We start from the raw sequence: 13,014 nt of genomic DNA on the forward strand, positions 1-13,014 counted from the left end.
ACCTGCTGGCAGGTGGCGCTCACAGCAGACTTGTCCCTCACCTCGCTGCCAGTGACAGCAAGGCACCCCTAAGGCTCGCTCGTCCAGCAAACGGAGCTGTGAGCATTTCCCTTTGCTTCCAAGGCGTGTCTGGTAGGGAGCGGGCCTTTGACTCCAGTTTACCTTCTTGCTGCAGATATACGTGCCTCTTATGCTGGTCAATGCAGCTGACGACCCCTTGGTGCATGAGAGCCTTCTGACCATTCCAAAGTCTCTCTCAGGTGAGTCACTTCCCACCGTCCCCAGCCCCACAGCACACGCCCCCTGTAAATGTTGTCACTTTCACTGTTCTGTCGGCGTGGAGACAAGCCTCTGGGAGAGGGGCAGCTCATTGACTGATAGTCCTAGGTTGCCAAAGGCCCTGGCTAGAACCTTCTCGACTTCCATCCTGGTGCAGGAGACAGGACATTCTTGATGTCCATCACCAAGAGTGCGCTCCTTAGCAGTATTGTCTCAGAGCTATTGTCCCATTAAATGGGAGAGCCTGGCTCAAAGAGGTATTTAGAACTAAAATTGGCCCTAAAGCAGAACAAAACAAAGCCAGTTCTGCTTCCTCTGGTGACAGCCCCTCTGTCTGCCTGGAGGTTAGAAGCAGCTGAATGGCAGAGAACGTTGCTCACGGAAATGCAGTGCAGACTCAATCCATTTTTGGTCGGCGCTACAGGGAAGGCAGAGAGAGGAAACGGGAGGAAAGGCTGGGGTTCCCGTGACTGCTCATTGTAGTTCCAGATCCCTGGGGTATCATCTCCAGTCCTCTGTGATTACATTTCCTCTTGTAAAGATAGTAGCCTAAAGGAAGAGCTCACCCTGTGCCCCCCACCCACAGCTGCCAGAGTAGATAAGGGAGCAGAGGAAGGGCTTCCGCCTTTCAGAGCTTCTGTCCGGCTCAGGAGAGAGGCTGCGTGTGTGAGAGCCTGTTTCATGACAGAAGCTATCTCCTGTCAACCCCCAGCCACCACACCACAGCCCACTCGGCCACGTGCAGCAGCGCTTCTCTCCTGAATCAAAAATACCTTTCACAGGACTCACGCTATCCCACGGATGTACAAATAGCAACTAGAAAGGAAGAATGGAGGGAGGGAGACAGGAGCCTCGTCCACTATCCCCCCCCCAAAAAAAAAAAAAAAACCAAAAAACATTTCCTGCTGAACTTGGCTGCCTCTTCACCACCACCTCTCCAGTAGCCATGGAATCCAAACTAAACGTGGGCCCGAAGCTGGGCTTTCAGGGTAGCAATTTATTTAGTTCATGGCACTGGGAGCCGGGCATCTTTTTTTTTTTTTTTTTTTTTTTTTTGGTTTTTCGAGACAGGGTTTCTCTGTGTAGCTTTGCGCCTTTCCTGGAACTCACTTGGTAGCCCAGGCTGGCCTCGAACTCACAGAGATCCGCCTGGCTCTGCCTCCCGAGTGCTGGGATTAAAGGCGTGCGCCACCACCGCCCGGCTAAGCCGGGCATCTTTTAACACACCTTGTAGCTTAAGCCTTTAGTCCTGAAGATTGATGCCTGGCATGAGAAAGCACTGATGGCATTACACTCGCCTTTTCTCTGGCAAAGGGCACTCTTTAGTGCCGTGATCCTCTCCTCTGTGCCTTCCCACCCTTGGAGTTACCTAATCAGGGTCTGCATTTCAGCAAGATACCCTGAGGAACCCAGGCGCACAGAGTCGGGAAGCACAGCCCGCCAGTCAGGGGACACTCCGGCACCCCCAGCGCAGCACGGACTCCTGACTAACTCTCTTTCACCCCTAGGGTTGTAACTCAGTCATGTGGGGGGCAGGGTGCAGCTTGGGTTTGCAGAGCTGTAAGTATGGGTGCTAAGGAGTTCTGAAGCTGATGCCCCTTCTATGAATTGGGTGTTACTTCTTTACTTGGGCGGTGCTGGAGATTGAACTCTGGGGGGTTCATCTGCTAGGGCAGTGTTTTCCTGTTGAGCTGTGTCCCCGGCCCGTTTGGTGCTCATTGTACCCCAAACTCACGGGGTCCGGCTGACTTGCCTGCCCACTTGAGAAAAGACAGCACGTGCGTGCGTGCGTGCGTGCGTGCGTGCGTGCGTGCGTGCGTGCGTGCGTGCGTGCGTGCGTGCGTGCGTGCGTGCGTGCGTGCGTGCGCATGGTTGGAATGCCCAGGCTCCCGGCTTGTTCACCTTTGCTCCCTGGCTCTGGAGTTAATAGGATGCTGTCCTTCCACTGCCTTTCCCCTACAGAGAAACGGGAGAACGTCATGTTTGTGCTGCCTCTGCACGGGGGCCACCTGGGCTTCTTCGAGGGCTCCGTGCTGTTCCCTGAGCCGCTGACGTGGATGGATAAGCTGGTGGTGGAGTATGCCAATGCCATTTGCCAATGGGAGAGGAGTAAGTCCCAGTGCTCAGACACGGAGCAGATGGAAGCCGAATTAGAATGAGGCCCCCGGACTCTGGCGCGCTCCAGCAGCCCTCCTCTGGAACCCATGGCTGTTTCAGGTCGCCCATCTCCCTCCGTGACCTGGATCTAACCTCAGACCATCAGTGGGGGCCACCCATCATGCAATCTGTCTCAAGTCGGCAGCTCTCCCGGGGAGCTCCAGGCTATTTTTGTGCTTAGTTACGGGTTTTCTCCACTGCATTGTTAGCCATGGTGACAAGCTACAAGATTCTCACCCTTCTGTCCAGTTTCAGTATCTGATTGCTTTCACGCCAGTTACATCTAGTTTTCCTGCTAAGAAGCGCATCCGAACTGCAGTTTTGCTTTGCCAATCGAAAGGCCTTTCCCTGAGAACCGTGAAGGATGTATGCCACTTTGTGATGGTTGTATGTGCCCGCGTAGAGTCCCCAACAAGAAGTCAGCGTCTCTGACCAATGCTGAAGAAAGGACTCAGCTTTGGGGGGTCTGAGAGCCTGAGGCCTCCTGGGCCTGAGTTTTGCCTCTGAAACAAAGGAAGTTCCCTGAGTCTAAAGCCAGTTCCTCCTCAGCATCTCCTAAGACACCTTCTTCCTTCCCATCTTGCTGCTGCTGCTGAGAATTGCATGGGGCACTTGTCTAAAAATTCAGCCTCCCAGATCCCTCCCCTCGGAGAGGCTGACTCGGTGGGTTTGGGAAGGGCTCTGGGGATTTTAATTTTTGACAAGTGCCCCAGGGAATTCTCATCACCCAGCAAACTGAGGGAAACACCATACTGCAGGGCCTCTAAATTAGAAACGTCTTGGTGGCTCATTTAATTGACATTCATCAGCCACAGCGTCTCTTTGCTCCCAGAGACCTCCAAAGCAGCATGGCCTGGTGTATGATCTCAGTGTGGTGTCCCGAAAAGAGAGAAGACATTTGGGCTGAGCCCTGACTCTGCTTCTCCCCGGATGTATGACCCTGGATAAGTCGTTTTGGACTTGACTCCTTTCTCCTGTTAAAGGGGACTCGGAGCAGGCAGATTGCCGAGATGGCCCCCAAGTTCTGACTCAGTATACTGAGTTCTGAGAGAACATCCCCCTGGGGAGCCTGGGAATCCATCTCCCAGGCCGAGCATGTATATGCCAGGACTTGCAATTTTCCCCCTTTCCCCCTTTCATATAAAGAGATTTTAGAGTCTTAATCACTCACTTGTAATTTTCGTCCCAGGTCCTTCTAACTCTGGGTTTTGATACCAAACAATTCAAAAGTTGGACCTGAGTTTGAAGAAATGTATCTCCAGCGGAGAGGAGAGGGTGTTCTTTTGAAGTCAGTTTGTAATCCTCTCTGTGTTATCTGTTGGGTAGATCTTCCCAAAATGTCTTCTCGAGTGGGCGCGTCACTCTCGGGTTCAAGCACTCTTCTGAAATCCTTGTGGTACTTGAATCCCTCAGAACCTGCACTTTGAACAATCAGCAGTTGCTCTCTGGAATTAAGTGAACTGTGGGTGAATTGCCTGGATACTGTTAAAAAAAACAACCTTTTTTTTTTTTTCTCTGCTTCATTTCCTTTGGCTCCAGGACAGACTGCACTGTAATGGTGGGTTTGTATGGATATTTAAGGAGCCACCTGTACGCCCGAATGCCAAGCCTCAGGGCGGCAGGTAGGATGGAGAGAGTGGGCATTGGCCCAAGAGACTGGACAGGAATGCCTGTGAATTGAAGGACTGTTCTGACAATCACGAGATCACCCCGTAACATCATCAGTGGACATTCTCTGGGAAGACTGAGATGTCTGAGGTCTTCAGTTTGCTTTGCTATAGTTTCTTCACACTCACCAAATTCTGTCCCTCTGCCCCTCCAGTGGTTATCATTTCCCTGTCACATTTCTTTTTTTATGTTCTCTTAGCACAAATTGGCACTTTATCGTTCATCCCTCAATTTGGAAGCTAATCCTTTCCTTTCAGCTTTCCCTCCACCAAACTGCAGCTGTTAGAAGACTCACAGAGTTCCTGCCGCTGCCTTTATCCCTTCAGACTTTCAAAGACAGCAATAAGGTAATAGAGTTGAGTCACCGTCCCTAGAAGTCAGGGGCTCCCTTCATGTGAGGTCATCTCCTCCCAAGTCCTGACAAAGCAGTAGCTTGGGTACCACCTGCTTCAGAGAAAAGTCAACCCTACTGTCACCCTTAGGAGCCAGTGGGAGGCGGTCCTGGGAGCCTGGTCTCTGCAGCAGTCCTGGAGGCCCACCAAGGAGAGGCAGGGCTGGGGCACAGCCTTTGTTACCGCACTCCTGGAAATCCAGCCCCTAGGACTGGGGGAGGGGCCGTGTGCCAGCTGAAACCTCCCTAGTGTGTGCCTCTGAATGGCACTGGCCTTCCGTTTTGCTTCACATGAAATCAACTGAAGCCCTTTATTCAAGCTTCGGGCTCTCAGACATGGAAATGAGACCGTGACCTTGGCAGTCTGACAGGAGAATTCTTGTTTGACCCTGAATGTGAGCACAGAGGCATGAATGTGGAGGTGCCAGCTTGCCTAATGAATGAGGGAACAGCCTTTATGTAGGTCAGCCTCTCTCCTTCCTCTGGGCTTCTTGCTTTCTTCCCAAAGTCATCCATTTCTAATAATGATGTGAATTGTCTGCTGCCTATGAAGGACTTCCTTGGACCAAAGGCTAAATTTTTAGAGGACATTTGAATATTCTTTCTTAAAATCAAGGATATAAATTATATAGATCTAGACAATTCTATGGCAGGAATAATATTAAAACCCAAGTACGGAATGCACCCACACTACTCTGGTGGTGTTCCCTGCTTCCCAGATAATTGGGAGACATCATCTTGGGTCAAGTTAGGATTGCCTAGCTTAAAAAAAAAAACATAAATTATCAAGACTGTGTAGTTGGCGGGGAGTTTCCCAAATGTGAAGACCTATTCCTTCCTGAGATGGCTTCCCGTCATCCATCCCTGAGCAGAATGAAGGTGGAAAGTGTGTCATGCCGTCCATATTCTTTTCTGTGGCATCTTACAGGTACCTTAGTATCTACTGAAATGCTCCTGAAAGGGAAGTCTTCCTTTATTTGCATGGCATCTCATAACTAGGGTCAGGAGGCCTCATCCCCACTGGCTCTGACTCACCTTGGCCAAGAGCAGGTCACTTCACCTCTCGGGACCTGCTACCTCATCCTACATCATCTAAAGACTGCTTCATCCACTTACGGATCATTTGCTCAGTCATTGCTAAGTGTTAGAAGTTGCAGATAGAAACAGGTTTATCAAGACCCCTAAGCTCATCTTGAGAGGACTTGGAGAGAAAGAGCGTGTGCATTCAGCTTTTCCTAGTTAGGAGCCTGGACAGAATCCAAAGCCATCTCTGACCTCTCTTTCTTGTCTTCACCGTTAAGATAGTTTCCTTGCTATTCCGAGGGTAGTCCTGTGACCGTGGCAGGTGAGGGCCACCGGTAATAAGGCAAGTACCTGCGGCCTTCAGTGTGAGCAGGCAAAGCATGGACTCTTGTCAGGACAGAAGTCCCCCTGTGTGGCTCATTCTGAATCCAGTCTGCACTCCGCTGAGGATTCTGGGTAGCTGAGCTTATATGGCTGGCATCCGGATGAGAGCTCTCTTTGTAAGTGGCTGACTTGAGAGCGTGTTTGCCAGCTCCGGGGACACAGGACGTGCCTTCTCGTTTGTGTTGGCCCCGGAAGCAGGTGTTAGAGATGTGAGAGAGAGGCTTTTCTTTTCCCATGGCCTTGATCCTGACTGAGAGTGACAGTTTTAAAAGAAGAAGAAAAAGGGAAAAACAAAACACAACACACAAGCATGTGGAGTTGGAGGAACTCGTGGGTTTTCCTCCTTTAGGCACACAGGAAAGTTCTTAGGAAGTGTGTCGCTTCAGCATCCTGTCACGGTATCATCTGGAATTGTTTTTCTTACCCAGAAAGCCTTAACTTGCCTCTAGAAAATCCCCTGGTGTGGCAACACAGTGGCACAAGCATTCAAACTCTTCTGCTGTGAAAGTTTGAAGAAAGCCACAGCCAAACCGGAGAATTTCCTCAGGGGGCCCGGAGGCTCCTGTGACGTCACCCCACCTCTCACCCCCAACAGCATGAGTGGTCTGGAACAGCCCTCCACCTGTCTTCTTTGCCTTACTCTTCCCAAAGCCACTTTGGATCACTCAGATGCTTCAGAAGGGGCGTGCTCGGCACTTAGATGCCAAGCAATTGAGAGCCAGGTTTCTTCCACCTGGTATCAAAGCGAAGGACGGCATCCCCTCTTCATAAACTAGGGCCGTTTTTCCTAAACTGTATTTACAGCTAAGGACACAGGAACAGGCCCCTGCTGGCTAGAGAACCAGAACGGCGTCCAGAGCAAAGGCTGCTCTGCCAGCCTGGCTCTGCTACCTCCAGGTGCTTTGCTACAGCCCAGCATCCTCTGGTAGTGGTCCTTAGAAACAGGCCACACAGTCCCGCTTGCCAACAGTCCCCAGACACCCAGAACGTAGACAGCTGTCCCTTTTGGAAGATTCCGTCCTCCGTGTTTTCCAACTGTCCTCCTAGCATGTGTGTAGATAGAGCTTTCACCGATGCCTAATAAAGAAGCTGAAATTAATTTCTAATTGGTAGATCGTCTGACACCCTGAGTCTCAGTTCTCAGCCTTTAACTAGACCCCTGTCAGTAACAAAATCCATAACCTTCCGTCTCCCCGTTCTGGTCCGCTTTAGCCAAGTAATCTTCTATTGCCATAAACTAGGGACAGGCCACTTCTAGCGCCTGCAGAAACCTTCGTCTCAGTGGGCATTGGCCCCCAGACCACACACACAGAGCAGTCGACATCACCTAAAACAATCGCCAACCTCCTTGGTCCCCAGAGCCAACCACTGCTCTCCCAGGCTGCTCTCAAGAGGGAACCCAGTTCCTGGCTATAGGAGCGAGGCTCACTTTGGTCTTCATTTTGGCCTCTTTAGTTTTCCTAAAGCACAAGTCCCTTAGAATCCTGTCCCTCCCCCATCCCCCCACCCGCTCCAGGTGACCTGGGCAGACCTTCACCGAACCTGAGCTTGCAACTTCCCCCCAGTGCCGCTGCCTTAGTGACCCAGGGCTGGGGCGGGAGAGGGGGCCGGTTCGTCTCCCTCCTCCTCCCCGGTGAACTCCAACCAACCACAGTCTCACATTGGCAGATCTGCTTCCAGATTGATTTTCGAGAACCCATCACTTTCACATTCCCGACTCTAGTCCATTTTGTTTTGTTCTCTGGGTTTTCCGGAACTCCAGATGCTGCCCTGGAAATACTGTACTTTGGAGTTCGTGCTCTGAAAGTCCCTGTGCTGATGGTCTTTTGACTCTCCCAGCACCAGGCGCTCCGGACTCGCAATTAGCAATGCAACTTTTTCTAATATGAGGATATTTACCTTTATTAAGAAACTATACTCAACAATGGCGTCCTTGATCGTTTTTGTGTTCTCACATTACTTTTGATTCTACTTTGATTCTTCTGTGTGGTGGTGAACAAAGATCATTACAAACAAAAACTGTAATTTTCTTATCTTTGATTCAATGGGATTTCTTTACTTAAAAAAAATAAAGACTAAAAAATGTCGAGTGCTTGTCTGTGCTTTGTCTGGAGGGGGGTTTCTACATAAAGGGGTGCATCTGGGGATGAAGAGGTGACTCAGTGGGTAGAGGACTTGCTGCACAGGCATGAGCACCTGAGTTCGGATCCCCAGCACCCACGCCAGGTGTGGTAGTGCATCCCTGTCAATCACATAGCTAGGAGGCAGAGATGGGAGGTCCCTGGGGCTTACCAGCTAGCTGGTCTACCTCCCTGCATAGAACCCCAGGTTCATTGAGAGACCCTGTCTCAAAAAACAAGGTAGAGCATGATAGAGGAGGACGTCGATGTGGACCTTCATCTTCCACATGAGTGCTCCCGCTGGAGTACGCATGCGCAAATACGCACGCACGCGCACACACACACACACACACACACACACACACACGATGTTTCCTGTGTCTATATCAAAGTACACGGCTTAGTGGCAGGGTGCATATGTGATGTTAAACCAACCTTGCAAACAAATACCAGATGTGACTAGTTCACGCAAACCCATCCTCTCCAAGGAAGCAGGCCAAGAGTCTGGAATAAGTAAGGTAGCGGCGTTTTTTTAATTTGTTTCCTGAACCGAGCCGTGTAGACAACTTCAAGGCAAGGTGGAAATGGCGCTTGTCCCGTGTCATTTTCGGGCTTTTTCAGTCATGTTCTTTGAGAAGACCAAGTGGGATCCATCTAAGTCAAGGTCAAGTTGGGGTCATTGCGTGGTTGTAGTGGTTCCTTCCTTTCTTTTTGTTTTCTTGAGACAAGGATCTCACGTAGCCTAGGCTCATCTCTGCCTCACTCTTTATCTAAGGATGCCCCTAAATTCCTGATCTTCCTGCCTCAGCCGCTCCAGTGCTGGTTAACAGGCAGGCGCCACCACACCCAACTTGGGGGTGATGTTTTCTTCTCCTCTGGATCGGTCTTAACCTGAGCCTTTGCTCAGGGTCAAGCCCTGGCTCAGCCAGGAGAGCCGCATGACCTCCCAGAGCCTTCTGCTTAAGCCTGCCTCCTTCCAAACGTGCAAGCCCTTGACAAGCTAGGCAGTGTGGTGGGGGGTGTCGGCTTTGGAAGGCATGGCTTACCAAGACCCAAGAATGCCCAATACCACATTTCAGAATTCCCCCACGTCCTGTCACTAACAAAACACTCTATTTTGACCTAAGAAAACCAACTTGTAAAGAATACTGCCTAAAGTCTTGAGGATTTAACTCAGTGATAGAGTACTTGCCTAGCAAGTGCAAGGCCCCGGTCCAGCCTCCAGCACCAAAAAATAAAATGTGGGAAAGAATACTGCCAGGTTGGGGAGATGGCTCAGCAGTTAAGATCACTGGCTGTTCTTCCAAAGGACCCAGGTTCAATTCCCAGCAACCACATGGCAGCTACCATTTGTAACTCCAGTTCCAGGGGATCTGACATTCCTTTTCAGCCTTCATGTCCTTTAGACATACCTTCAGGCAAAACACATATACATGTAAAATAATGAAAATGGGAAAGATTTCAGGTCGGCGGTGTTAGGAGAGCCAGTACCAACAGCCTGTCATTTGCCACACCTCTCCTGGGCAGCCCACAGGCATGTGCGCTCAGTGCCGCTTGCTCCAACAGAATGAGTGTATTTTTCATTATGCCTTTCACAAACAGGCTCTTCAAACATGGTCCCACTGAGAGCAGACAGGAAGGACAGACGGTGGCATTTGTATATCCTGTAGTATAAGGACACGTCTGTATTCTGTAATGTAGAAAGGAGTCCACACGTGCGTGTTATTAGTAGCCTAACACAAACTGGTAATGGCTTGTTCAAGTCAACCATATACTCACAGGCCGGGTACCCTTGGGGAATTGCGAGGTTGATAACAGGAATACTAACCAGACTTGTGTTTCAAGAAGCCACCCAAGTCCCAGAAAGCCAGAGAGTGAGGGAAGAGAACAAGGGATGATAACAAGAAAGATACAGACTCAAACCTCAGAAATATGGCTGACGCCTCACCAGAGGGGCAGAGCCGAACTGTGCAGACCGTCTTTCTTCCTCCTGCCCATGCTCGTAAAGCCTGCTGGCTAGAGATGGACGTAAAGCAGGTCTTTAAAGATGCTAAATCTGCTGCCTTGTCGGATCTCCCAGCCTCGGAAGTAAGCACAATTTAAAGATTCCGTTCCTGGGGCTGGAGAGATGACTCAGTGGGGGAGAGCGCCTTCTGCTTCTGCACAGGATTTGAGTTCAGTTCCCAGCACCCACATCAGCATCAGGCAGCTCACGATGACCTGTAACTCCAGTTCCACAAGATCCAGCACCCTGTTCTGATTTCTACAGGCTCCTACACACACACACACACACACACACACACACACACAATTTAAAATAAAATTTTTTTCTGATATTCATATTATACTTTAAGTAACATTTCCCTTGGTGAGGACCCGATGTCTATTCGGATGGCCCTCCATATTGTTGTCCCCACCTCCATTTCTCAGTGTGTGTGTGTGTGTGTCTGTCTGTCTGTCTGTCTGTCTGTCTGCCTCTCTCTCTCCCGAGGGCAACTTACAGGAAGTGACCACTTTTATGAAATATATTGCAGGCAGGCCAGCGTGATGGTACACACCTTTAATATTGTTCAATTCTGTGATTCCAAGGACAGCCTGCTCTATAAACCAAGTTCCAGTTCAGCCAGGCCTACAAAATACAAAATTTTGAGACCCTGCCTCAAAAAATAAATATTTTTTAAAAAAGACGTTACAGGCAATTGACTTTGAACTGCTGAGCCCTTCCCTAGAGGTGACAAATTCCTCTCTCCCTGTGGCTCTGGGCCACTCAGAACTCCCTTCTGACACTCTTGTTGGAAGTACCCAGCATCCCTGATGAACATACACCAATTGCCTCTTCAAGTTATCTTCTCCTTTGTCTTATGACTGGGAAGTGAAGTTCTCACATCAGCGCTCCTCTTCCCCTCTCCTGTCGGCCTCTCCTGTGCCCGGATTATCATGGAGACATTAATTAAGGCCAACAGCAGAGCCTAAGCATGGGCAGTAACAAAGTCAACGGGATTCGGAGGCAGAGTCCCATGCTAGCCTCCTAGCCCTTTGACGCTAGCAGGAATTAATGTTACATTTTAATGTTTCTACTGGATAAGATAAAAATAATGCCTACATCTTGGTGGTGTGGCACATGCCTTTAATTCCAGCGCTCAGGGGGCTGAAACAGGACTGCTGAGTTTAAGCCCAGAATGGGGTACAGAGTGAAACCCTGGCAAGTAAATACATGGCAGTTGAAAGGTTCAAATAATATTTTTCATAGTTTCTGTGTTTTTTTTTAATTTTATGATTGTTAGTGTTTTACCTGCATCTGTGTGAGGATGTCAGAAGCCCTGGAACTGGAGTTACAGACAATTGTGAGCCACCACGTGGGTGCTGAGAATTGAACCCGGGTCCTCTGGAAGAGCAGCCAGAGGTCTTGACCACTGAGCCGTCTCTCCAGCCTCATTTTCTGTGTTATTTTTAACAGTGGTTTTTAGCTTGGTCCACCTGGTTCTCCCAGGACAGTGGGGAGCTTGACATTTCCCATGGTCCAGCTCCATACCAGAGCGTCTAAAACTGAGAGGTCCAAAGGCAAAGTAGAGACAAGCCTGGGTATGTAATTACCAGAACATTCCTGGGCTTGGAGAAACTGAGGAACTGCAGATGGACGCCATCAAACCCCAGTCCCACCCTTTCCCTTCTTTGTGCAGTCACATGGAGAAACCACAAGGCAGACTCGAGGTTCCTCCCCCTCCTGACCTGAGACAAAAGCCTGACCTTTTCTCCCACCAACAGGTCTCCAGCTGATGGACTGGCTCAATAAATTCCAGGCTTGTTTGTTTGTTTGTTTGTTTGTTTGTTTTTTGAGACAGGGTTTCTCTGTGTATCTTTGGAGCCTTTCCTGGAACTTACTTGGTAGCCCAGGCTGGCCTCGAACTCACAGAGATCCGCCTGCCTCTGCCTCCCCAGTGCTGGGATTAAAGGTGTGCGCCCACCGCCGAGCAAATTCCAGGCTCTATCAGGACATGGCACACAACAGTTGTGGGCCAGTCACCATCCCATCTGTCTTCAAGCTTCTTTCTTCTTCTTCAATCAGGAGAGAAAACTCTTCAGAGACTTAAAAATCTCCAGCCCCCAAGAAGAGATTTTTTTGGCTTCCGGGGCTCCCCCCCCCCTGCTTTGCAGGGGGGTCTTTGTGTGGGTTTGCTCTGTGTGGGTTTCCTGACCTGTAATGAACGCCTTTCTTCAGCTGTCTGTTCCTGTTCACTGTGTTTGAGATTTCTCCTCTGTTACCTGTCGCTCTCCAGATTTTTTTTTTCCTGCCTTTTAACTCTGTAACTGGCAGAGAAAACTAACTGGATTAAGACACCCGCCCCCCTCCATGCTGTAACAGGTTTACCCACATGTACTGGCCTGCTGGCAAGGCCAGTTCCACCCAAGGCCCTGTGGAGCTTGGAAACATGTCAATGACTAGCTGGTCCGCCAGACCAAGCATAGTGGAACCTTCGCAGGGTTGGGAATATAGCTCACACAAAGCCCTGGGTTCAATCTCCAGCACCACACTCCGGTGTCCGTCTGTAGTACTTGGGATACAGGGGCAGGAGGAGCCAGAGTTTAAGGTCTTCTTCAGCTATATAACAACTCTAAGGCTAGTCTGGACTACATGAGTTCCATGTTAAAAAAAAAAAAATCTGGGCTGGTGCTGGAATCAAGCCAGAGTTCTTCCCATTCCCCAGAGGATCCTATCGGGCAGAGGTTAGAAGCTGTTGCGTTGGGAACTTTGATGGGTTCTTGAGTGTGCAATCCCTAGAAGTCTTGTTTAAAATGCAGGCTCTGATTCAGTAAGTCCGAGTGGAGCCTCAGATTCTGCAGTCCTGGCCGGCTCCCCAACAGAGCAATGCTGACTTCCTTGGAGTACCCCCTTGAACGGAGATTCTGCAAGCTTCAGGGGACCCTGCAAGCTTCCAGTCCAATTTACTGATTTTCCTCAGAATCGGAGCTGTGCTCCCCCGCCCTGGAGCA

The 13,014-nt window shown here is 49.9% G+C and overlaps 1 protein-coding gene across 2 annotated transcripts in view; it reads left to right on the forward strand.

Moving 5' to 3' along the window:
* Abhd2 (abhydrolase domain containing 2, acylglycerol lipase) overlaps positions 1 to 7,991 on the forward strand; it is a 97,232-nt gene extending 89,241 nt beyond the window's left edge. For both annotated transcript variants that reach the window (XM_006970032.4, XM_042278414.2), the window contains exons 10-11: positions 176 to 260; positions 2,242 to 7,991. In XM_006970032.4, coding sequence (XP_006970094.1) covers positions 176 to 260; positions 2,242 to 2,438 — 282 coding nt within the window. In that variant the 3' untranslated portion in view covers positions 2,439 to 7,991. The remainder of the gene's footprint in view (positions 1 to 175; positions 261 to 2,241) is intronic.
* Positions 7,992 to 13,014: the final 5,023 nt, after the last annotated feature.

This window comes from Peromyscus maniculatus, chromosome 1 (genome assembly GCF_049852395.1).
Source record: "Peromyscus maniculatus bairdii isolate BWxNUB_F1_BW_parent chromosome 1, HU_Pman_BW_mat_3.1, whole genome shotgun sequence".
NCBI classification, from domain to species: Eukaryota; Metazoa; Chordata; class Mammalia; order Rodentia; family Cricetidae; genus Peromyscus; species Peromyscus maniculatus.